This window comes from Labeo rohita, chromosome 2 (assembly GCF_022985175.1).
Source record: "Labeo rohita strain BAU-BD-2019 chromosome 2, IGBB_LRoh.1.0, whole genome shotgun sequence".
NCBI lineage: Eukaryota > Metazoa > Chordata > Actinopteri > Cypriniformes > Cyprinidae > Labeo > Labeo rohita.
The window spans coordinates 38,148,773-38,174,576 of record NC_066870.1 but is presented as its reverse complement, the minus strand read 5'-3'; the positions used below and the strand labels follow the sequence as shown (position 1 = coordinate 38,174,576).

At 31.7% G+C, this 25,804-nt stretch overlaps 1 protein-coding gene across 3 annotated transcripts in view; it reads left to right on the top strand.

The window, feature by feature from the left end:
- The first annotated feature begins 766 nt into the window (after nucleotides 1-766).
- Nucleotides 767-25,804, top strand: part of tcf3a (transcription factor 3a) — a 42,290-nt gene continuing 17,252 nt past the window's right edge. For 2 of the 3 annotated variants that reach the window (XM_051134190.1, XM_051134172.1), the window contains exons 1-8: nucleotides 767-1,298; nucleotides 3,813-3,938; nucleotides 4,997-5,060; nucleotides 16,355-16,425; nucleotides 17,877-17,937; nucleotides 19,824-19,855; nucleotides 19,943-20,051; nucleotides 21,080-21,138. In XM_051134190.1, coding sequence (XP_050990147.1) covers nucleotides 3,885-3,938; nucleotides 4,997-5,060; nucleotides 16,355-16,425; nucleotides 17,877-17,937; nucleotides 19,824-19,855; nucleotides 19,943-20,051; nucleotides 21,080-21,138 — 450 coding nt within the window. In that variant the 5' untranslated portion in view covers nucleotides 767-1,298; nucleotides 3,813-3,884. The remainder of the gene's footprint in view (nucleotides 1,299-3,812; nucleotides 3,939-4,996; nucleotides 5,061-16,354; nucleotides 16,426-17,876; nucleotides 17,938-19,823; nucleotides 19,856-19,942; nucleotides 20,052-21,079; nucleotides 21,139-25,804) is intronic. The other variant, XM_051134182.1, reaches the window with a different exon arrangement.

The following is a 25,804-nucleotide window of genomic DNA, read 5'->3' as shown; positions in this document are numbered from 1 at the left end:
AAACAAGAGTTTCCAGTCTCAAAATGAAAGTAGCGTGGTGGCCCATATATTTTGCCAGTAATATATTTGTAAATAAAAAAATATTTTTTACAAATATGTTTGAATATATATAAATTTGCATAAATATCGTAAAGTTTCCCTGCAGATCTCGTCTCCAAAATACATGTTTATGTGTATGTGAAGGCTGAAACTAAATATATTTTCAATTTAATTTTTTTGAATTGAGATTCACTGATTACAACACATTTTTAGCATATATATATATATATAGGCCAGAAAAAGCAGTGGTTTATATTTTACATAATATGGCATGGTTTTAAATGGTTACCATATTTATTTACATGTTATTCCAAAGAATATCATGGTACTGTGATACCTCAACAGCTTGTTAATACCATGGTACTTTTGTCAGTGTGTTATACCCTATTTTATGTTACATGTGCCTGACTGTAACCGTACTATAACATTTTAAATTAATTCGAACAAATTTTAAAACAAAAGTTTCTGCGATTGCGATTCTACCGCTGAATTAGCGGTAAACGTTTCGCGTAAAACAAAAAAATACACAGTATTCCATGGCTTCCTGTTGCCATTCTTTTAAAACCTGGGTAGGGTGTGCAGGGAAGAGAGGTTTGGCTTTAGTGCAAAAAGTGTTTTCATTGGTCCTTGAACATGTCAATCAAACCTTCCCGAAACCCTATTGGTTAGTCAGGTGGGTCTATCGCTCCATCTCGCAGTGTTTCTCAGTCCATCGGTCTTTAACGGTGCGTCGTCTCATTCCGCGCGTTAGTCTAGTACGGCGCAATTTACCGCAAAATCCTGCTCTTGTCACGATAAAGTTAGATATACTGTTGTCCGCATTATTTCGCAGGTTATTTGTGTTTCGTATACGGTAAGCGTCAAAGTAATCGCGTAATAAACGCGGTCCTAGTTTTCTGGGCGTTTGAAATCGGACACCGCTGTAACGTCTCCCCTCAGCGCGGAGGGATACACTGTTGGGGCTGACAATGTGGACGGTGCTAAAATGTCTCCTCGGAAGATGAGATGTTACATTTGTAGCGCTCAAAAGAATTAGAATAGAACTTTGGCCGGAGTTACATTTGAGCGCAGTTACATTGTAACAACTCTCGACGCGGATTGTTCGTGTTTCCCGGGAAATAGGACGCGTTTTGCACCGTGATTTAGCGGGACCTGAGACGCGGAGGGGGGAAATTTTGTCCCCCAACTTTTCTGTTTTTCCTCTCGGGCTGAAGCGCGTTTCTCTCCCGCTGGATGCCGCGCGTGTGACGCGAGAAACGGTGAGTATTTACCGCGTTTATCGCGTTTTACACGCGTAAACGTGCACGTTTTTGACTTTAACGTGGCTGTTGTGATTAATGAACTTTTGTTGCACCGTACATGTGTGTGAAGTGTTTTGTCTATGAGCTTCGGTGTGTGTGCGGGGTTCGAGTCCAGAGGAAACGGCTTCTTTGTTCAATACTGCCAACAATGTCAAGTTTAAAACCCCTGGTATAGCTCGTTTTTACCATAGTATCTGTGTGTTTACAACTTTATGCGACATCCACTGCCTCTTTCGCTTGTGTATTTGCTGCAATTCGGGTATTTGAAGTTTTTGATGGTTATACCAGATGAAAGTTTGCACTTGGGTTAAATAAAGTCATCTGCGAAGTTCGTTTGATGTATTTTACATTTGCTGTGTTTTGAATTTCCTCCCATTTGCAGTTCTTCTAATGTCCTGCTTTGTTTATTTGTCTTTTCTTGGGAAATAACTTTTCCTTTTTCCACTTTTGGGAATGGCTTTCCCATCTTTTCCTGTCTGGAAAACTAGTGGAGGTGTTTACACACTCTTATTATCACTATTCTCCCATATGGAGTGTTTCTTGTTGTTCTTGTGTAGTTTTCAAACTTTGTGTCGAGGACCGTGTGTTTCTTTGTGTGGGAGAGGATGGGGGTGGGGGGGGGGTCTTGTTCACCATCGAGGGTGAACGTGGCCTGAAGTCTTCATGTGTTTCGGCCTGTTGCTGATCATGCCTGTGTTGAGTCCTATGGGTTGTTTTCATCTTTTGGATGTTGGATCTATAATACTGCAGTTGCACGTGTTGTAGAAGCTTGAAGCCAAGTAGTACTGTGGTTTTACCATGGTGCAATGACAATATCAGGTGGAGCTCTCATATATACAGTGGTGCTGAATGTTCAAGTGGGTTTACACTGTATTTTCTTAAATAATGTAATGGTGTTTCCAAGCTACAAGTAAACCAATCACTGGAAATGTCACGACTGATGTCCAAAATGACTCAAAATCATGGTCATACACTGGTGCCATGTAACATAAATGTCAAAAACATCTATTAATGCTGAAATAGATGCTTGGAAACATCATTAAGACCACTGTTTTGAACTGTAAAGTCTAAAATTCCATTGTATTTTCAAAAACGGTGTAGTACTTTTTATGCCCAGTGTCATTTTCTCTCAAAACCATGATATTTCCGTGGCATACACTACTGTTAAAAAGTTTAGGTAAAATCAGTAAGATTTTTTACAAAGTGATAATGCTTGTATTTATTAAGGATGCATTATAATTGATCAAAAGTGACATTCATTTATAATGCTACAAATAAATGCTGTTCTTTTTACCTTTCTATTCAAGGAATCCTGGAAAAATCCAGTTTCCACAAAATATTGGGCAGCGTAATTGTTTGCAACATTAATGTAATCAAAAATGTTTCTTGAGCAGCAAATCGCCATATTAGAATGATTTCTGAAGGATCATGTGACACTGAAGACTGGTGTAATGATGCTGAAAATTTAGCTTTGTGTCACAGAAATAAATTACGTTTTAACAGATGTTCACATAGAAACCAGTTATTTTAAATGGCATTAATTTTTCACAATTTTACTGATTTTACTGTATTTTTTAACAAGTAAATGCGGCCTTGGTGAGACTGCATTCAAAAACATCACATTATTACCATATTACAAGCTCAAAACCATGGTATTGCCATGCTACATGTCACAAACACTTTCTGATATCCTTTTGTCAGTGTAAACTGTGCATCCTAAATGTGAAAGTAAAGCAATTATTGGGCTTCATTGCAGCATTTGTGATCTTTAATGTTTCACAGTCATCTACCTGTTGATCGTCAATGGAGGTGCTGATTATGATTCCAGCGAAGGTGTTATTGGCGCAGTGCTGATGACGAATGTATTTTTGGAGAGGGCTTCTCACATTTCTTGTGTCTGTGTGATGCAGTGCTGATGTTTAATGAGTTGCTTCATGAATTAAGGAAAAGTGTAAAATCGCAGTGCGTGATTTGATCTGTTTGGTTCTGCTTTAGTGTGACGTGACATTTGTCTTCTGAAAGCTGCCTAAATTGATTTCCAGGTTTGGATTGCAAAGCATGTTATTTGAGTGCAAATGCATGTTCTGCATGGGCATTAAAGCTAAAAAGTTATGTGTAAAAGCTTGCGGTCCTAGCTGTGCTACAAATGAATTGTTTAATTCCAGGAATCATAGTTGTTTACTAACTAGTTCCCGTAGTCTAGGTGTGGGTAAGTGGGTGGTTATTTTGTTAAACGCCTGGCATGGATACTCGCTGGTGGTCTCCTTTGGTGGTTAACCGAGTTCAGATGTGGTGCATTCTGGGAAAACACTCTATTAAAGCAGGTCTGTAATGTAGAGTAGTTCCTCAGATGGAAGCAGCAGCCGGATTATTTTGGATCGTATGTATTCATGTCAGATTTGATTACTAGACCCAGAGGTTCATAGATGATCTGAAAGCACGCTTGTCTATTATGCATCTCCTTCCATGCAGGATCATAAACCTGTTTGAGCTGAGAGAGAGACGTCGAGCCAGAAAAGCAGATCAAGAGCACTCAGGATCAGAATGGCAACGGTGGGGACCGACATGGAGCTGAACGACTTGTTGGATTTCAGTGCTGTAAGTCGAGGAGACTGTTCTGCTGGTTTTAATAACACATCATGGCTAGTTGACATCAGATGTCAAGAAACTGCAGTGTATTGTGACTATGTTGTATGGTAGTCATAACTAAAGGCCGTTGTTAGGCCACACACGTGTTTTCATTATGTTGTACCTAATTGCGCTTTTTTTTTTTTTTACTTCAAAATTGAAATAATGTAAAATGTAAAAGTAATACCTAAAATAAAAATAGCAAATGTGTATAAAAATATATATTATTAAAAAAAAATATGTATGTATGTGTATATATTTGTATAATAGTTGAATTTATACTTGAATTTAAAAAATAAATAAATAAACAAACATAATGGAAAAAAGTCAATTTATATTAAAAATGTTTGTCTTGTCAACTATTACTGATATATATTATCAAAATATATTATTATTAGTTTATATATATATATATATATATATATATATATATATATATAATTAAAAAAAGTGTGTATGTGTGTATATATATATATATATATATATATATATAGATATAGATAGATATAGATATAGATATAGATATATATATATAGATATAGATATAAATATAAATAATTTTTTTTTTAATTTTAGTTAAATCTTTAGTAATTTGGAAGTGCTTTCATTGTTTTAGTTGTTTTTCATTTTTATATGTCTATGGCCATTTTTACTTTTTTAAATATTTTATTCAGTTAACATTTTTGTTTTAATGTTGTTGTTTTTTTTTTGTTTTTTTTTAGGTTTTGGTTTTAGTTAACTCTAATAACACTGATATAAACTTTCCCCTTAATTTTTTAATGTTTATTCATTTAATTACTTAATAGATTATTTACTAAATAAACTGTTTAATTAAATAGTTTAATTTACACCTAATTTTAAATTGAAAAAAATAAACATAAATAGAAAAAAAAATCTGATTAAATTATATTTGTCGTATTTGTCAACTATTATTGATGCAGTAGATCTGTCATATTAGTATAATGGTATTTTTTAAGTGATGGTTTGTATTTTCTCTGCTAATATATATTTTTTTCTCTGTTTCGTAGATGTTTCCTCATCCGGTGTCAAACGGGAAGAACCGAGGCGCTACTTTACCCAGCAGTCAGTTTGGTAGGCACTTTTAATTTGCTCACTTTAACAACAAACATGACTTTTGCTTTTACTACTATGATTATAAAAACAACTGATTCAAGATACAGAGAAACTGATATAACCGCAGACGGCTTTCACACTTTCGGAAAATAAATTCATGAATGAATGAATTCTTTCTTTCACTTCACACGTGTCGATGTCGTTAGAGTCCGAGTGTTTGCGAAGCCTGTTTGATCCTCGTCGTTCTGATCCATCTTGCTCTCACCGTTTCATGTTCTCAGCTGTCGCCCCTCCATCACGGGGGAGGAGGGGATGATGGGAAATGATAGTCGTCCTCTCACCCCTGCAAACAATGTCAACAAACATTAAAGCAACACACAAAACAACCTCCCGCTGGCGCTGCACCGTCTCACCCGAATGGAGTCTCTCTTTGTCCGAGACGTTCAGATATCGCATTCTTTTAATCGAAAATCAGAAGTTTTCGGGTGAATCTAACAAAACTTAATATGAAAGGGTGATGTTTCACCGTTCACAGTCAAACTAAAGCAATCTAAACTAGTTCGGAAGGAACGCGGTTTTATTTTGCAGTGTCACAGAGAGCTTGAGTAGATTGCATGTTTTAGTGTTTTATATATATATATATATATATCATTTAGTGTTCATCTGAAACTGAAGCATTGGACCGTGATGTCGTATTTTCCTATATAATGCAAAATTTGGGAATTAATTTGCAGAATTAGGGCTTAATTAATTGTGATATGGACTAGTGTCTTTAAATATTAAACTGGGAAAAGGACTTTTAATGTGAAGTTTGTTTGTCTTAGGCTTCATGACAACCTGCCAAAATAAAAGTTTGCTTTAGCTTGAGGAATTTGTGATGTTACTGTGAATTATAAAATTTATTATTGTTGTGCAGTAAAATATATTTCTCAAAGTCGTAGTAATAATAATGATGATAATAGTAATAATAATAAAAAATAAACTTAAAATGAAAACTTAATTAATTAATAAAAATAGACAGCACAGTGTCAGAAAAATAAAGCATTTAATAGGGCCATATTTTTGTGAAAAATAATAAATTGTTAAAATTGTATTAATTTGATTAAACATGGTTTTTTGTTGTTATTAAAAATTCCTTGAACCATTTTTTTTTTTGGTAAAAAAAAAAAATAAATAAATAAATAAATAAAACTGGTTTCATATGGCCCTAAAAATTGTATTAATTTTAAACTTAATAAATAGTTATTATATTGTGCAAGTTTAATCATTTAAATCAATTATTGAATTAATTATTGGTTACTAAATTTTAAACAACTAAAATGGAATTCAAAATAAAAATCTGGGAGAAACAAAAATGTAAACAGAACTTAGAAAAAATATAGCTGGTTTCATAGGGCCCTAAACTGTAATTCTTAATAAACTTTTCATAAATATTCCTTATTTTGTGCAAGTTTCATGATGTCAATTAATTAGACTACCTTCTTGATTACTAAATTTAATAATAAAAAAAAAAACATTTAATGTAATCCAGAAAAGTTAAAATGTTAAAAAACAAAATTCAGGAAAAATAAAATAGAACTTAGGAAAAAATAAAGCTGATTTTACAAGGCCCTAAAAATGTAATTCTTTTTAAACCTTTAATAAATAGTTCTAAAATTTAATAAATAGTTCTAAAATTAATTAGACATGCATTTTGATTGCTAAAATTAAATTTTAACATTTAAATTTAAAAAGTTGACCAAATCTAAATGGAAAAAACCTGAATTTGGTCAAAGGTGTCCAATGTTGTTTGAACTCCAATGTTTTTTTCAGAGTGTCGTCTTTTGTGTTTTTCTGGTGAAAGTAAGTCATACAGGTTTAGAGTGACATGAACGTTCTGTCGTCATTTATTCGCTCTGATATTTGGGTGAACGATCTCTTTTAATGTAGTGTGAGCGGCTCCGTTTGAAATCAGATCTAGAGTCGCTCTCCTCTAAGAGAGGCAGTTGGTGTCTTTGTCCGGACGGCACAATCCTCCACGCAAAGGACAAAAGTTCTTCATAACTCAATAGATGACATGTGGAGAAGCGTATGGTTTCAGCACGGCACTCCCAGCGCGCTGATTGAGAGAATATGAGTGTTATGACTGAATCCAGCCGAGACGTATCTGCTCATCAAAGACTAAAACCACATGCTTTCTTTTAGCCCTTTTTTGTGTGACTTTGAATAGCGAGTGAAGCGTCCTGCCCAGTGTTTGCACTTTGTGATTTATTAGTTGATTGTTTGACATTCTGTGATGATTCGAGTAGGAGTATATTGTGCTTTATGACGCAAAGATGCAGCGAGAAGAATTAGCTTTTCATCTGAAGTTTGAGGAGGCCGTTCGCGTGATCCGAGTCTGTCACCGGCCACAGTTTCATTTACTGAGTACCTGAAACTGAGAACAACTAAGATATTTATAACAGCAGAACTTGTGTTAAAAATACAGAGAAATGCAAAGGTTTTTTCAGTGAGTAGGAAAGAAAAATCATCTTGCTGCCACAGTGAAGAACATTTCAGCCTCTTGACAACATTCAGCATCAGTTCATGTATTTGCTCTGAAATGACTTCATGTTTTTATTTTGACTCATCATTGAGGCCAAACAGCTGTTTGCAGATGTTCAGTGCAAGAAACAAAATACTGTAGAAAGCAAAAAGATTTTGCTAAATGAGCACTAAAAGAAATTGATAGGAAGTTTTAGCTTGTCAAATTAACAGCTTCACTAGTAATAAATCATGTTTTCACATTTGTGCATGTTTTTGCATGAAATTTTAAAATATTTGTGGTAAATATCGCTGTTTAAGTCATTCTAGTCCAATGTAAATTTGTCAGTTGAGCCCTTTGACCTGAAATATTTACTTTAGTATTTACTTAAATGTCTTTGAAGTTACTTTTTGTGTATTTGTTTTAAAATGGTCTTAATTAATTTTTTTTTTTTTGACTCATAATTTAAGCCACACAACCATTATTGCAATACTGGCTAAAAATATTCAATGCAATACTGTAAAAATATTTAATTGTTCAGGTTTTGCTAAATGCACTTTGAGAGAAATATAGAAAAAATAATTTTTCAAATTAACAGCTTATATAAATGTAATTGTGTTGCTTGATTTTACATCACCAAAATCATCACACATATTGTAAATATTTAATATACCAGTTATCCCTAAAGAACTGGTAAAACAAGGCCAATATTTCGATATGCAGACCAAATTTCACATTTGTGTATGTTTTTGCATGGAATTTTAAACTATATATGGTAAATATCGCTGTTTATGTCATTTCTAGTCCAGCGTAATTTTGTCAGTCAAACCCTTTGACCTAAAATATTTACTTTAATGTCTTTTAAAGTTACTTTGTGTGTATTTTTGAAATGGCTTATTTTTATTATATTTTTTTTTAATTTAGGCCACATAGCCATTATTGCATACTGACTAAAATATTTAATGCAGTACTGAAAAATATTTTTGTTATTTTTTTTTTTTCTCTAAATGCACACTTGAGAAATCTATAGGAAATTTTAATTTGTCAAATTAACAGCTTGTCAATGTTATCACAATGTCAATATTCAATATACCAGTTATCCTTAACTAACAAGGCCGATATTATGATATGTAGACTAAAATAAAATAACCTGAGATGCTTATGAGTGAGAACTAGTAATAAATCATGATTTTTTTTTTTGTCATGTTTTTACATTTGTGCATGTTTTTGCATGGAATTTTGCAGACTTTAAAATATTTATGGTAAGTATTGCTGTTTATGTCATTCTAGTTCAGTATTTTTCTTGTCAGTCGAACCCTTTAACCTGAAATATTTATTTATTTTTTAAAAGTTACTTTGTTATACTGTAAAAATAATTTTTTGTTCAGTTTTTGCTAAATGCATGAGAAAAATATAGAGAGAAATTAATTTGTCAAATGAACGGCTTATATCAACATTCACTACATTTCTTGATTTTATATCACATTGTAAATATTCAATATACCAGTAAATAACAAGGCTGATACTTTGATATGCAGACAAAATAACACAAGATATGCTTATTAGAGAGCTAGTAATAAATTTTCACATTTGTGCATGTTTTTGCATGAAATGTAAAAATATGTGTGGTAAATATCGCTGTTTATGTCTTTCTAGTCCTACGTATTTTTGTCAGTCGAACCCCTTGACTTGAAATATTTACTTTAATATATATATATTTTTTAAATGTTACTTTTAGTGTGTGTGCTCTGAAATGGCTTAATTTTTTAGACTCATAATTTAGGCCATACAGCTGTTATTGCAATACTGACCAAAATATTCAATGCAATACTGTAAAAATCACTTTTTGTTTAGGTTTTGCTAAGTGCACATTGAGGGGAAAATAGAGGAAATTCAAATTTGTCAGATTAACAGCTTGTGTTAATGTTAATTGTGTGCTTGATTTTTATATCACTAAAATCATCACATATATTGTAAATATTCAATATACCAGTTATCCCATAACAAGGCCAGTATTTGGATATTCAGACTTAATTTCACATTTGTGCATGTTTTTTGCATGGATTTTTAAAATATTAATGGCAAATATTGCTTTTAATGTCATTCTGGTCCAACGTAATCCAACCAATTGACCTGAAATATTTACTTCAATATTTTTAAAAGTTACTTTTAGTGAATTTGCTGTGAAATGGCTTTTTTTGTTTGTTTGTTTTTTAAGTCAATTTAGGGTGCACAGCCATTATTGCAATATTGACTAAAATATCCAATTCAATACTGTAACACTGTTTTTGTTACTTTTTTGTTTAATGCACACTGAGAAATATATAGAAACATTTAATTTGTCAAATTAACAGCTTATATCAACATAATTGTTGCTTGAATTTCTATCACATATCGTCAATATTCAATAATCCAGTCGTTCCTAAATAACAAGGCCGATATTTCAACATGTACACTAAATTAAAATAACCTTACGAGTAAGAACTAATAATAAATCATGTTTTTTGTCTTATTTATTTATTTATTTTTTTGTCACATTTGTGCATGTTTTTACATGGAATTTTCAAATATTAATGGTAAATATTGCCGTTTATGTCATTCTACTCTAAAGTGTTTTTGTCAGTCGAACCCTTTGACTTGAAATATTTACTTTAATATTTTATATATTTACTTTAAAAGTTACTTTATTTTGTCTGAAATCGCTTGGTTTGTTTTTCTAAAAATATTCAGTGCAATACTGAAAGTACTGACGAATCAATACTGACGGCTTTTGTCAACGTTAATTGTGTTTCTTGATTTGATATCTCCAAAATCATCACACCTATTGTAAATACTCAATATCCCGCCCTTCCCTAAATAACCAGACCGACATGATATACTCTAAGACTTTTGATATGCAGACTAAATAAAAATACCCTGAGATATGAGTCACATGGAGTGAGAACTAGTAATAAATTGTGTTTGTTTGAGAACGTCTATCTCTTGAATGCGGTGTTTTGATGTGTTTGTGTATCTGGGAGCCCTGTAGCCCGTGACTCAGGCGTGACTCGTTCGGGTCGCCGTTTCTCTCCTCATAATTACAGCTTTGCTGTCTTTGTGTGTGAATGTATCTGTCCTGAGTCAGTCTGAGCTCACCGACCCGCTCACGATCCCCTCGGGACAGAAACACTTCCGCGGCCGCGTTGAACGCCTCTATTGTGCCGTGTAATTAGCGTGTCTGTGCGAGCAGGTAGCGTGGATCTCGGGATGACACAACATGACTCTCGACTGCTGTGATTCGTCTGCTCATAAATGGAGAAAAACTGCAACATGCACTTAGTGATCAAATGTCTAGATTTCTTTGATGCAAAATGCACCCATATTTATTTATTTGTTTATTTATTTATATTACTTAACAAAGGGTTTGGAAGTTTTTGCCTGGCATTTTTACATGCTTTTATTTATTGTAAATATTGTTGTTTATATCATTCTAGTCCAGGGTTTCCTAAATGTTTTTGTCAGCTGAACCCTTTGACCTAAAATATTACCTGTTCCTTGAAGTTCCTCAAGTTCCTTGAAACATATTTACTTAAAATGTTTACTTGTTAATATTCAATAGTTCATGATTATCTGATATTGGTTAATGGTCACATGACATGCAGGTAAACAAAAAAGTAGTCAACATTTAAAGTGGATCAAAAACTTTCATCAAAGTTGTCCTAAAACCAAAACAATACCCATTCTTGTCCTAGGACAACTTTTATTAACTTTTTAAAAATATTTAATTAAATATTTCACCTTTTTAATACATTTTTTTATTTTGAGTACTTTAATGTAATTAATTTTATATTTGACAAGTTTAATAAAAAAAAAAAAATATATATATATATATATATATATATTATATTATATTATATTATATTATATTATATTATATTATATTATATTATATTATATTATATTTTATATTATATTATATTTTACAAGTTTAATCACAACTCAAAATGCCATGCTTTACTTGCTTAGGGCCCTTTGAAATGCATTAAAAAAAATCAGCTTTTTTATTCGTAAAACTTTACCAATTGAATCATTTATTTGTTTGTTTTTGTTTTTATTTATTATTATTATTATTATTTTTTTTTTTTTTTTCCAAAACAGTGCCCTATGATGTGTTGTGTTTTAATTGTATTTGGTCACATGACAAGCAGGTATTTATTTATTTAAGTATTTAAATTTATTTAGTTATTTTACAAGTTTGATTTAACTTTGCCATTCTTCACTTTACTTCGCATAAAAAAAAATGCTTTTTATTTTTTTTAATCGATGTGCATCTAATCTAATTCATAAAACCAATTTAATATATATATTTTTTTTAAACCGTGCCCTATGTGTTGTCTCTTGTAATTGTATTTAATGTTAATTAATTTTTAAATTTAACATTGTCTTATCTTGTTTTAGTGGTCAGTTTTAATAATTAAAAAGAATGTCTAATCAGTTAAATTAATAAAATTTAATGATTTATTATTAAAAATGTATTATTATTAATTTATTAAGTGTTCCTAATGTGTTTTGTTTTTTATTCGGTGTTATCTAGTATTGCTTTATTTAATTATTTTAACTGAATTATTGAATACAAATATCATTATCAAAAACAATCAATTAATGCTTTAAAAAAAATTGTGCACGTTCCCTTTCATTAACGTGATGTAAATTTGTTTTTGATAATATTTTGTATTTTTTAATAATGCTATTTAATTAATTAATTAAACTAATGCATTACTTGTTGTATTTAGTTTCAAAACATGTCTTTAATGTTTTTATCGTTTTATTTTTTTAATGCTTTTACATTTAAACATTCTGCGTTTGCTCTGTTACAGTGACCGTTTGGTTATGATTATAGTTCCTCTGATTGAACGAAATCACCCGTTTTGCATTATTTCGCAGACGGCTGCTTTTCCTCCCCTAACAAGTGAACATCATACGTCCGGTGTGTTTTACTAGTCTGAGTCTCCCAGCTGGTTAAAGAATGAGTAAGCAGAGCTGTAATTTAGACAAATATAACACGACATAATACCTAAACTTTGATCTGATTTGTTTGATGGCTTTGCCTGATTTTCTGAAATGGTGCACGTCGTCCGTCTCTACCTGTTTGTGAAGTACATAAAGCGTGGTTGTGATTTGCCGGGGTCGCTGGCCTCTGCGGATCAGCTGTAACCATTAGACGCTCAAACACGCAGCAGACGCTTTTTATTGGGCCTGCGGAGCAAAGTTTTGTTTATTCAGGTGCGGAGGGGAATGTCTCATAACTCCAGCCGTTCGCTTTTAATGTAAAGAGATTTTTACGGCCGTCTGGAGAGGGAAAGGGCCTTTTTCTGAATGAATTTTGCACTTTTCCACCCACTAATCAGTTCTGTTAATTGGAGTGAATATTCACTGCGCTTATGAATATGGATCACCTCTATTTTTGAGGGTTTTTTCATACTGTGCTGATATGTCATCACCCTCCTGTTGTTTCTCGCGCTGTATTTCACAGTATTAGCTGTCTTTCATCTCTGTCTTTCTCTCCCACCCGTCACGGATCGCTGTAAATACCAATCTCACTTCCCTCTACCTCAGACTCTCATGATCAGGATCAAAATTGACCATGGAAATATAACGACTTGCTGCTTCTCAGAAATGACTTTCTTTTTGGTTGATGCCACCAAGGTCTTTTGCTTAATGTTACCCAAGACTAGTGAACTGCCTACATAAGCAGCATCCTATCTAGGGATTGCACAATATATACTGGTTTAAAAATGTTATATTTTATTTTGTAGCAGTAGTTACATTGCTGATCATTCATTGACTTGGATTTAATTAAGCTTAATCATTTAATATGGGACACACACATGCACATAAACTCCAATATAAATATTTAAAATAATTCATTTATTTTTGTAGCATATTGGCTAATACTGAAAAAAAAATGTATATTTTTTTTTTTTTTACTTTTATTATTGTTATATTATTTAATTATAATTAAATAAAATTTAAAGTAATAAAACCAATTTTATTTATATATAATTAAAATATTTTTTATACATGTGAGACACATGTATAAGCACATACACACCAATATTTTAAAAAAATGTGTATATATAGTTGTAAAAAAATTTTTTACTTTTTTTAAAAAATGTATTATATTATTATATTAATGTATTAACTCAAAATGCCATTCTTCACTTGCTGAAGGCCCTATGAAATGCATTAAAAAAACAGCCCTTTTTTTTTTTTAAATTGTTTTTATGCTATTAACTTTACCAATTTAAGAATTTATAATTTTTTTTTTTTTTTCAAAAACATTGCCCTATGATGTGTTGTTGGTTTTAATTGTATTTGTTAATTATTATTTTAATTCAATATTATCTTAAATTAAATAAATTAATAAAACTTAAATTAATAAAACCAATTTTAAATATTAATTATTTAAATACACCAATATTAAATTTAAATGTTTTTTTTCCCCAATTTTGTAGCACATTGTCTAATACTGGAAAAAAATGTAATAATTTAATAACACACTTAATTCAGTCTTTATTTATTTTGTGCCATTTTAGTTAATATTAGATGTATAGTAGCCAATATTAATATTTAACTGTTTTTTTTTTTTTTTTTTATTAACTTTCTCACAACCAATCCTAAAATTTTATAATGCACTACTTTTTTTTTTTTCTTTTTTTTTTTATAGCATACATATTAATATTGGATGTATATTAGCCAATATTGAAATTTAAATGTGTTTTTTTTGTATTTTGATTCCAGTAATCATCATCAAGCATTCACTTAAAATTATATTAAGTGCGCTATTCAATTACTTGCTTTTCATATTGGTTACTATATTGTATATATAACATGCTTTTTATATGAATATTTTTTAATATAACATACTTAATCTTCAAATACGTATGTACCTTTTATACTAATTTATAATGTTGCATTTAAATGTTTTATTTTCTGTGTGTGTTGTACTGTTTATAAAGTTTTGTTTTGAATGAAATATAAGAATTTATAAGAATATTTCCACAAGCTCGTTCTGAGGATGCCGGAGTCTCCCTAGGTCTCGCAGCTGAGCCTTCGAACGGCTGCGATCCTTCAGCAGGCCACAGGAAGTCCAGTCATTGTTAAAACCACCGTTCGTAATGAACTTTCCGTCCTCATTGTGTGCAGCGAGCAGCTCGTCTCGGCAGCGCTTGAATAATTCTTCCTGTTTTGCTGGTTCTGCTCCGTCGGCGGTGTGTGTACTCGGCGGTGTGCGCTGCTGCGTCGTCCCTTGTCGTTTTATTGAATTTGCTGACACAAGCCTGCAACCCCCCCGTCCGCGGATCGCGTTTGTCACGCCAATGGCTCTCGAGTCGTAATTCACTCGTCCGCTGTACTTCTGTTCCGCTCCGTCGCCGGCGCTGTCATGATCGCCCCCCTTCCCCCTTTTTAATTAGACAACAAAACAAAAATTATGAATATTCATAAGCAGAGACCTCATTAATATGCACAATTATGCAAATCAGCGCACAATTAAGCTGCTTCTCTCCAGAGATGCTCACGAGCGTTAAGGGGGAGATGGTTTTCGGGAAATTTCTGCACCGTCGATCTTTAAAATTCTTCCGTTCGGCGAGTTTCCAGCCTTTGTGCTTTTTGGTCGCTGACGTTTGTGGTTTTGAAACCTTTGAGGTTTGGTTGACATGTCAAATCGCACATCAGCTGGTAAAGATGGCAGATACAGAGACGCTGAACAAAAAAGCAGTTTCGACCATCGAGCTTTGCTCGTGTCACTACCTGACCTGATGATGCTGTTAATGCGAACGCAGAATATCAGAGCGATTTAACAAACCAAATCTGTTGTGTCTGAACAACCTCGTGTAAAAGAAGCTTAAGAAACTCGTCTCAACCTGAAATCAGCCTAAGTTCAAGGCTTTAAGACCTATTAGTCTACTAATCGAACATGCAAACCACAGACATGCACATGTCATTTTCTGTGGCAGGTTTTTGAAAATAAAATGGTGTTTTTTCTTCTGTGCGTTGACGTTTGTAGTGTGTGCTAAATTGGAGCTTATGAAATGAGTACTTTTTCCATCACGGATGCATTAAATGGATCAAAAGTGCCAGTAAAGACATTTATAATGTCACAAAATATTTCCATTTCAAATAAATGCGGTTGTTTTGAACTTTCTGTTCATCTGTGAATCCTGAAAAATAAAATGCATCACAGTTTCCACAAATATATTGCACAGCAATATTAATAATAATCAGAAACGTTTGTTGAGCAGCAAATCAGCATATTAGAATGATTTCTGAAGGATCATGTGACACTGAAGACTGGAGTAATGATGCTGAAAATTAAGCTTTGATCACAGAAATAAATTACATTTTACCATACATTTACATAGACAACAGCTAATTTAAACTATAATAAAATTTCACATTTTTTACTGTATTTTTAATCAAATAAATGCAGAAATCAGCATATTAGAATTATTTCTAAAGCATCACAAGACACTGAAGACTGGAGTAATAATGCTGAAAATTCAGCTTTGATCATGGAAATAAACTACATTTTACTGTATATTCAAATAGAAAATACCTTTTTGAAATAGTAAAAACATTTCAAAATTGTACAGATTTTACTGCAATTTTGATCAAATAAATGCGGCCCTGATGACAGAAGAGACTTTTTTCAAACGCATAGAAATCTTATTTTTGAAAACCGTGTGCATTTATAATGTCAAATTCATAATTATTGGTTTTCAGTGAGTATCTAGTTCTAAGTATTGATCAGCGTTTGTTTGTTTTTCAGGTTTAGATGAAAGAAGCGGCTCCGGCTCTTGGGCTCCAGGAGAAGCGAACAGTCCCTCATTTGGTGCACGGGTATGAAAACACAAATACATTCACTCTCCACCGCATCAAACCATCAGTGCGTGACTGATAATCCACACTAAAGAGCTCATGTTAGTGAAGTCGGGCCTGTGAGTGAACACAGACAGTCTCCGGTATCTATTCCTGCTTTGCTTTTCCCATCAGACCTTAATCCCTAAAGGAAACAAACCCGACTGGAGCAGATATCTAGTCCACTTGAGGATGTCTTTTATTTTGACTTGTGACGGTTTGTTTAAAGCAGAGCGGCGTGTAGCTGTAGATGGGAAGGTCAGCAGACGCGTGTTTGTAGGTCAGTCGGTCATTGGGTGAGATTAGACGGCCATTGTTAGCGATCCTCATGTTTACCTGGCCTGTCTAGCGCTGATCTCTCACCTGTCGGGGTTCATGAATGTTAGACACGTCACGCGTGTCCTATTTTGGCCTTGTCCTGTTTTTGCACTTAACAAGGAGTCAATGATTTTAATGACCATTTCTGACTTTAATATTAAACCGGATTTTTTTCCTGCTATATGGAATAGTCTTTTGTATTAATATACAAACAGATAATAATAAAAATGTTTATATTATAAAACATATATTATAATTATGTTTATTATCATTGTGTGTGTGTGTGTGTTTGTATAATTAAAAAAAAAACTATGTAAATTATATATTGATTATATATTTATATATTATATAAATATTAAGTTAATGTCCCATATTAAATTAAAATCAATGTATTTTAATTTTATAAATTAGTTTAATAGACATTAAATAAATAAATAAATAAATAAATATATATATATATATATATATATATATACACACACACATTTTTAATATACTATTTTTAAAAATGCAAATATTAAATTAACAGCAAATTAGTAAAAATATATTGAAAATATTCTGTATATTAACAATTATAAATTAACATCAAATATTACATTTATTTTAATTTAATACATTTTAATATATTTAAATGTAAACATTTAAATATAAATGTTAAATTAACATCAAATATTAAATTTAAATAAATGTATTTTAATTTTATAAATAAATTTAATAGAAATATATAAAATTAAATTATATACATAATATATTAAATTCATATTTAATTAAACTTAATATAATTTTAAGTATATTTTTAAAATGTATATACATTCAAATATAATTTACAATAACATTTAAATTAAATAAAGTAAATACACACATACACACACACACACACATGTATGTATAAAATATTTATATTTTTAAATGTGCATAAAATTATATTAAATATGTAATTAAAATATAATTTTACATTTTACTTGCAGTCAACGTTATGAATGGATTGGAGAGGAATTTTTATATTCTGAATAGTCACTGTGCACATTTCAGGATATAATTACTTAAATTTTGCATTCTCTGTGCTGCTGATTATGATTTTTGTAATGTATTATTGTGTGTTTTTTGTGTGTTAGCTGTATGGAGACGGTCCTCACTACGCTGAACATGATGGCATGTACAACTTAGATATTGACGGTAAGTTAATGCAAACCTACACTCATCTACATGAATTTTGATACCAGCGTATTTAATTTAGACTATTAGGAGGTCATAGATCATATTTTCAAGGGTGAGGTGTATTTTTGTTTTTTAGTGACTGCATCAGTCTGACCTCATTTCCGCTGCAGCTCATTCTCTGAAGTTTAACCACATATGAGTGCACAAACCCATGCGTTGCCTGCTGTCCTGAGCAGGTTTAGGTCATGCTGGGATTTCCCTCACGAGACGTGGAGGGGGGTTAATCCACGTGCCTAACCGGCCCTCTCTGGGCTTTAAAGCAGGGTGGGGGTTGCTTTTGAACTAATTACCACTTAGGCATTTATAATGGGCCGATTTGTAGTTTGTGCCCAGTCTTAAAGCCATGAACGGGCGCACCTCAGCCAGTCGAGGTCACACGCAGACAGATGGAGTCCAGCAACCCTCAGCCCAACATTATCAGTCAATGAATAAATCACGACCCAACACGCTCGTTCATATTTAATGTTATGTTCGTTTACTAGTACCTCAGTTATACCGCCATATGTGTATATTAAAACAAAACAAAATATTAACTAAAATTATAAAAGTATCTCAATGGTAACACTTTACATTAAGTTTCATTAGTGTTGGTGGAGTCTTAGTATTATAAAGTGTTAAGTAAAATAAAATATAAAATAAAATATGAAGAGTTTATTTGCAAAAACAGATAATTTTTAAAAATGTACAAAAATCGTGTTTTTAATTATCATGTTTTTGTGTTATTAGCTGTATTTTTTTAGTTATTTAATATTTTATTTTAATGTATATTAATAATATTTAGTAATTTTAGGTTAAGATTTGACACTTTTGTTGGGTTTTTGTCACTTTTATTATCATTATTATTATTATTATTATTATTATTATTATTACTATTTATTAATTACTGTTTTTGTGTTTACACATCTAGCTTTTATTTTTATCTATTATTTTTGTTATGTTATATTTTAAAAAATGTTCAAAATCATGTTTTATTATAATTTTTCTGTTAGTATTTTTTAGTTATTTTTTACTTAATCAAAATTTTAATTGAGATTATTGGAATGCACAATGAAAAAACATGATTATCAAAAATTGTTAAATTATCTGTTTTGCAAAAAAAAGTATATATCATAAAATTTATAAATTTAAATAAGTAATAGTATTTCAGTATAATTTACATGCTAATAATTTTTTTTTTTTTACTGTTTTATTTTAATGTATTTTATTAATATTTTTAATTTTAGGTGAAGATTTGGCACTTTTGTTGTTTTTTTGTAACTTTTTTTATATTGTTTTTTTTTTTTTTAATTACTATTTATTTTATTGTATTATTTTTACACGTCTGTATAGTCTTTATTTTTCTGTTTTTCTGGTGTCACTTTTATGTAATTTTGTTTTAATTATTTTAGCACTCAGGTTAAACTAAAACAACAAAAATATGAGAATGTTGCCCTTGCGCCTAGCTAGTTTTTTTACATTAATTTTTTTTTTATGTAATTTAATTTATATGTGTGTTTGTGTTGTTTTTATTTATATATATATATATATATATATATATATATATATATATATATATATATATATATATATATATATATATATATATATATATATATATTTTTTTTTTTTTTTTTTTTTTTTTTTTTTCATCAAGCATCATGTTTCGCTCAGATTTGAGCCACATTACGGAGGTTAAACAGGTTGCAAATGCTTGTTCATGTTGACATGTTGAAGGCATTTCCAGATTTCTGAGTGGCACAAAAATGTAAACGAAACAAATTAATTTCAGATTGTCTGTAGGCCTTAGCCATGGTAATCCAAGTGTAATATTGTCTGAATTTAAAAGTTTCTGGTGTATTTTGCAGGGAAATCTGAAAGAGGATACCCCGTTGCACAGGTAATGAACTGTTTTTAAGTCGTGTGATCAGTTTTTAGTGTTGTCCTCCCGTGCGTTATCACTGAACTCTCTGTTATTTGTGTTTAGCAGCAGCTCTTGCCCGCTGATATTAACGACGGCCTTTCCCCTCCGGGAATGAAAGTCCCTTCTCAGTTCTACAGTCCTCACCGCCGGAGGGTCGCTGACTCCAGCATAGGTGAGATATTGAGATATGAGCATTTCAACTTCACGGCTTTGGGTTTGACTGATATGTCAGCTTGTGATTGGTTGGTTGATAGCGATATTTATGTCATTATATAATTGTGTAGCCACACGTTTTCAGTTCTTTGTAACCAAGAACAGTCCTCTTAGACAGGAAGGTGTCTAATAAATAATGCTTAATAAATAAATGTACAGTTGGCTGCTTATCACAAAATAAACTCTTGTTCTGTTTTTATATATTGTAATATAAAATATGCAGATTTGTTCACCTAATGACTAGAATATATGTATGTGTAACGACTGAATCATTGTGGAGTGAGTGGGCTGAGTTTGTGTTTGTGTGCCTCTGCATAGAAATAAAAATAAAAAACCTGAAAAATTGATTTTTACTCTATAATTTTCAGTACTTCAAGTGGCTAAAATAAAACAAAAAATAAAACTTTAAAATGCAAAAATATCTTATTCTAAAATTAAAATACTGATGTTTACTTAATTTATTCATTTTCAAATGGTAGATCATCGAGTTTTTATTCTGACAAAGAAACAAATGCTTCGCAGGTTTCAGAGTGAATTGCAGTGCTCTTTCAGTCTTAAATGGCTCGTTTCACAATGAATGAACCAAGCCGTTCTGAGATACTGAAACATTGCATCATGAACTTAAATGTCTGTAAATGCAGGGTTTCTCACTAGCGCATACATTTGTTTAATTTAATTGCACCATGTGCACTAATATATCTTAATATCAATTATATCTCAATATAACATGCAGTTCTAGTGATCAGCACTGCGTTTTATGGTTTCAAGGGTTTATTTAGTGATATTTCCCTTCATGCATCATGGTTTTGTGGGCTCATGCAGTGATGACACAGCGTCACTCATGAAAATGTGTGTGGTTTTTAAAAAGCATGATGTGTCTTCGTTTGCATGAGCTCGTCAATCATTTCAACTGATCACCTTATGTGTAACTCAGCCTGTGGGAGGTTTTACGGTCTGGACGGCATGCTAATAATGTTTTGGTTTCAGATCCACTGCCCAAGAAGATCCGGAAGGTTCCTTCTGGCCTGCCGTCGTCCGTGTCTTCGGTGAGTGTTGACGTGCCCTCATTAGTGTCTGAGCCAAGATTATCGTGCCACGTGCTGTCAGTCTGACCCAAAACGCACACATACACACACACACACTTCCTGTATGGCTCATGTCACATACTACATGAGCTCCCTATAGCGTGCATAAATTCTCTTTAGCGTTTCTGGGTGCGTTTGCTGTGTGTACAGGCGTGCATTCATGCTCGCATGCGCATGCATTCAAAACACCCTCCCTTGCAAATCTCTGCATGGACAAAGCGCTCATCTACTAATTCCCACGAGGCCTTGGAGGGTTGCCGTGGGCAACGGTGCATGTTCTACTTCCTGTGCCTTTTCCTGTTTGAAGCAGGGCTGCTAAGCCCATTCATTCCTTCTCATTTTCAATGCAGAGTGAAATGTAAGACGATAAATACGATTTAATGTATTACTGCCACCTAAACCACTTCCAGTAACCATAAATTGGGTTTTTAATACTTGAGTCTTCATAGGCTGTGTTTCAACCGTTTTTACCAATGCAATATGATTTAAAATAATAGTAATTATTAAATCTAACATAAATGTACAGAGAAAGAAAACCATGCAGTGTGCATGTGTACGTAAGGGTGAGCACATGAGAATTTCCTTTTAGTGTCTGAATTTCACAATGTATATTTGCTGTTTTTTGTGGTTGAATGTAGTGAATATGGTTTCAGAATATTCCTAAATAGTACTGCGTTGTGGAAAATTAGTCACATGGGTCAAAATTGCATTGTTGAGAGAAAAAAAGTCAGAATGAAACTAGTTTTTTTAACATCCTTAAACATGCTGCCACACTTACATCAAAATGACTTGTATAATAAAATTAATGTTAAGCACAGTTCATTTTTAATCGCATTTTCCACACACCCGTAGTTTTAGTTTTGCTTTAAATGGTTTTTGTTTGCCATTTTTTTTAATTGTTTATACTAAAAGCTACCATAATTAGTTAGTTTTATATATTTATTTTTCATTGCTGTATCATATTTGTTCTGGAGTTAAAGAAATTAAAACACGTTTATAACAACATCTCATTTTATTTATTGGGATTTTTTAATGTAATAATAAAATGTATATATATTTTTTTTCTCTCATTAATGCTTTTTTTTATACCCAATGCAACTTATTTTGTGTAAAATAAAGTAATTATATTGTATATTGTATGTGCACACAATAGATATTATATGATTATATGAATATTATATTTGACATATTTATGAAAATAAATTACAAAATATTAAAAAACGGCAAATGTAGACTGCAATATTTAAACAAATTGAACTTGCGATTTATTGAAAATAAAGATTAAATAAAATATAATGTTACCATTTTCATTTTATATAGTAAAAATGGTAACTTTTATATTTGTTACCTTTTTTAATATTTATAAAATACAGTAAAAAATAAAATGGTGACACATAATATGAAAGTTTGTTAAAAAATAAATAAGAGGTTAAAAAAATAGAGGTTTTCATTTTTTATTCATATTTCATTTCATATTAATTTGATTTATATACAAGTATTTATTTATTTATTTATTAAGACGTTTATATTTTTACTGGGTGTGTTGAGTTTGGGTGTGCTGAGCCAAGAGCAACCTGGAAATTATACAGAATAACCTTGTTTATGTTCCATGGAAGAAAGAAAGTCATTCAGGTTTGGCACAACATGATAATGAATAAATGATGAGACAGTTTTCTTTTTAAGCGAGCTATCGATTTAATCGGTCCGTTGGACACAACTGATCATCTTAAATAGCCAATTACATATTATTACATATTACATTAATAAAAATAATGATATATAATGAAAAATAATGAAGTTTATTTTATAAGCACCTTTCTGCAAACTCAAGGTTGCTTTACAATATCAAAAACAGATAAACATGACAGCAGACAAAGAAACAAACAAACAAAAACAGATTAACGTGAATCCATAACATGAAACCAATCATTTAGTCAAAAATCAGCAAAACAAGAAAGGAACAGATACATTATTTATAAATTAATGAATGCTATATAATTATTACAGATGTCATTAGTGTGATTAATGCATATTTTTGTATGTTGGTTGTTTGTTAAACTGTTGTAACCAATATATTGAAATTATATTGTAATCAACGGTAATTTTTGTCAATTTAATTAAAGGAGAAGTCCACTTCCAGAACAACAGTTCACAAATAATTAATTCACCGCCTTGTCATCCAACATGTTCATGTCTTTCCTGTTTTCAGTTGTGACAAAATTCTGGTTTTTGAGGAAAACATTTCAGGATTTTTCTCCATATAATGGACTTTATTGGTGCCCCGATTTTGAACTTCCAAAATGTAGTTTAAATGCAGCTTCAAAGGTTCAAAAGTTCATTTAGCACAGGCTCTGGGATGCATGACTATGGCGCTACGTACTATTGAATCAGGTCAAAAGGTCACGCGGAACTACAGACCCAGTGTTTACAAAGCAAACACGCAAAGACTAAGAAAGTGCAAGTAAGTCAAACACTGTTCACAAACAAAAAGCTACAACGATTCTGAAGTTGTAGGAGAAAATAAGATGGAGTTTTTCGCCATACTCTACACAGATGATGAACTTAGACGTGATTCATAGTAGTGACAGGAAGTTCGGATCATTTTTGGGACTCGGACCTTTGAGTCTCGTTCAGCAAAATTAACAAATCTTTTTGAGTCATTTCATTCGTTTTAGCAAAATATAATTAAAATGTTACGTATTACTTCCCTAACACATCTACTGCTTACACAAACGTTGATCACACCACAAACAAGACAAAACTATAATGCTATAAGAAACAGAAAAGGTTCAGTCATTGTTTACCTGGGTCTTTAGTCTATGATTAGCTCACCTCACCTCTTATCTGACAAGTTTTTGGGTTTGAGTTGTTTGTTCATCACGTGACAGCCCCATAAGATGAATAAACGACCCCAAAAACCTGAAGACTCAAAACAGGTGAACTAATTCCAGTACAGAACCGAATAGGATGTTGCGCATGCGCGTCTGAACGAATCACTCCCCGAGACGACTCGTTCTTCCCGAGTCACATTAAAGATTCGTTCAAAATGAAAGAATCAATCAAGAACGTGCATCCCAGAGCCTGTGCTACACCAGCTTTTGTGCTTAAAAAGTGTACAAATTTTTATTTTCAAAAAAAAAAATAAAAAAAACCAACAAACAAACAAATAACCGATCGTTTCGCTAGATAAGACCCTTCTTCCTCGGCTGGGATCGTTTAGAGCCTTTGAAGCTGCATTTAAACTACATTTTGGAAGTTCAAAATCGGGCACCAATGAAGTCCATTATATGGAGAAAAATGCTGAAATGTTTTCCTCAAAAACCATAATTTCTTTACGACTGAAGAAAGAAAGACATGAACATCTTGGATGACAAGGGGGTGAGTAAATTATGTAAACTGTTGTTCTGGAAGTGGACTTCTCCTTTAATTTTGTGATATGCATGTAATATTTATTTATATTATACAGATTATTTTTTTTGTAAATTTCAGGTTTATTTATTTATTTATTTTTTTAGAGCTTTAAGCTAAAGCAAATTAAAATAATTTTATTTATATATATATATATATATATATATATATATATATATATATATATATATACATATTATATATTTTTTTTTTTTTTTTTTTTTTTAACTTATTTTACTTAAGTATTTTATGTCAAGTTAAATGTTTTTTTTTTTTTTTGTTTTTTTTTATGGTTTTGGTTTTAGTTAACTAATAATAACCCTGGACTTCACCCTCATTTTCTTTCACACCATTTAGTGCTTCAAACTAAGGCTTAAAAAAAAATTATTTTATGTATTTAGTTGCAAATTTTAGATAGGCAGGATATTTAGAACCATAATTATTAATGACGTCAAAAGACTCTATTAAAGAATGACAGAATACTAATAAATTGTTATTTTGTATCTTTATTAATCTTTGCAACTATCCTTCAAAGCACTAGGTTTTACTCATTTGCCTGCAAAATGTTTTTATTATTTAAGATATATAAAAGACAGTATTCATACTAAATTTTATTATATAATAACTAGTACAGGTCAGAAAACGGATGCTGTTTCATTTCATTTTAATATGCGGTCTGTGTGTATAAAATTGCTTTTGTGAATTAATTTGATGTGGACGTCTCTGACCAGTCTCATCACGTAACCTCATGAGTTTAATCAGTATTTACATGTGTGAACTGAATGCAATTCCCAGTTCTTAACATTGGTCTTATTGTCTCTATGGCTGTCTCATAGTACCTCTATTTTTACTCTCCCTGTCCTCATCTATTTCTCTTTCCTTTCATTTTTCCTGCTCGTTCTCTCCGCGTGTCTCCAGCTGTCTGTGGTGTTGGCCGCTCTCCAGGAATGGGCAGATGGCGCTGTAATTGGGAATGCATCTCTCTCTCTCTCTCTCTCTTTATTTCTTTCTTGTGTTCATGCATCTCCTTCGTTCTCTCGTCTTCTGTTTCGTGTCGTTTATTTACGCACATTTCACGTGGTTCTTTTCTTTGTATTTCTCCATTATTGACATCAGATCGCTGGAGCGTCGCTTGTTTTTGACCCCTTTGTTGTGTTTAATTGGCTTGTAATTTGGTCGCATGTTCATTATATTAACGCCCTTTCATGGCTAGACAGGC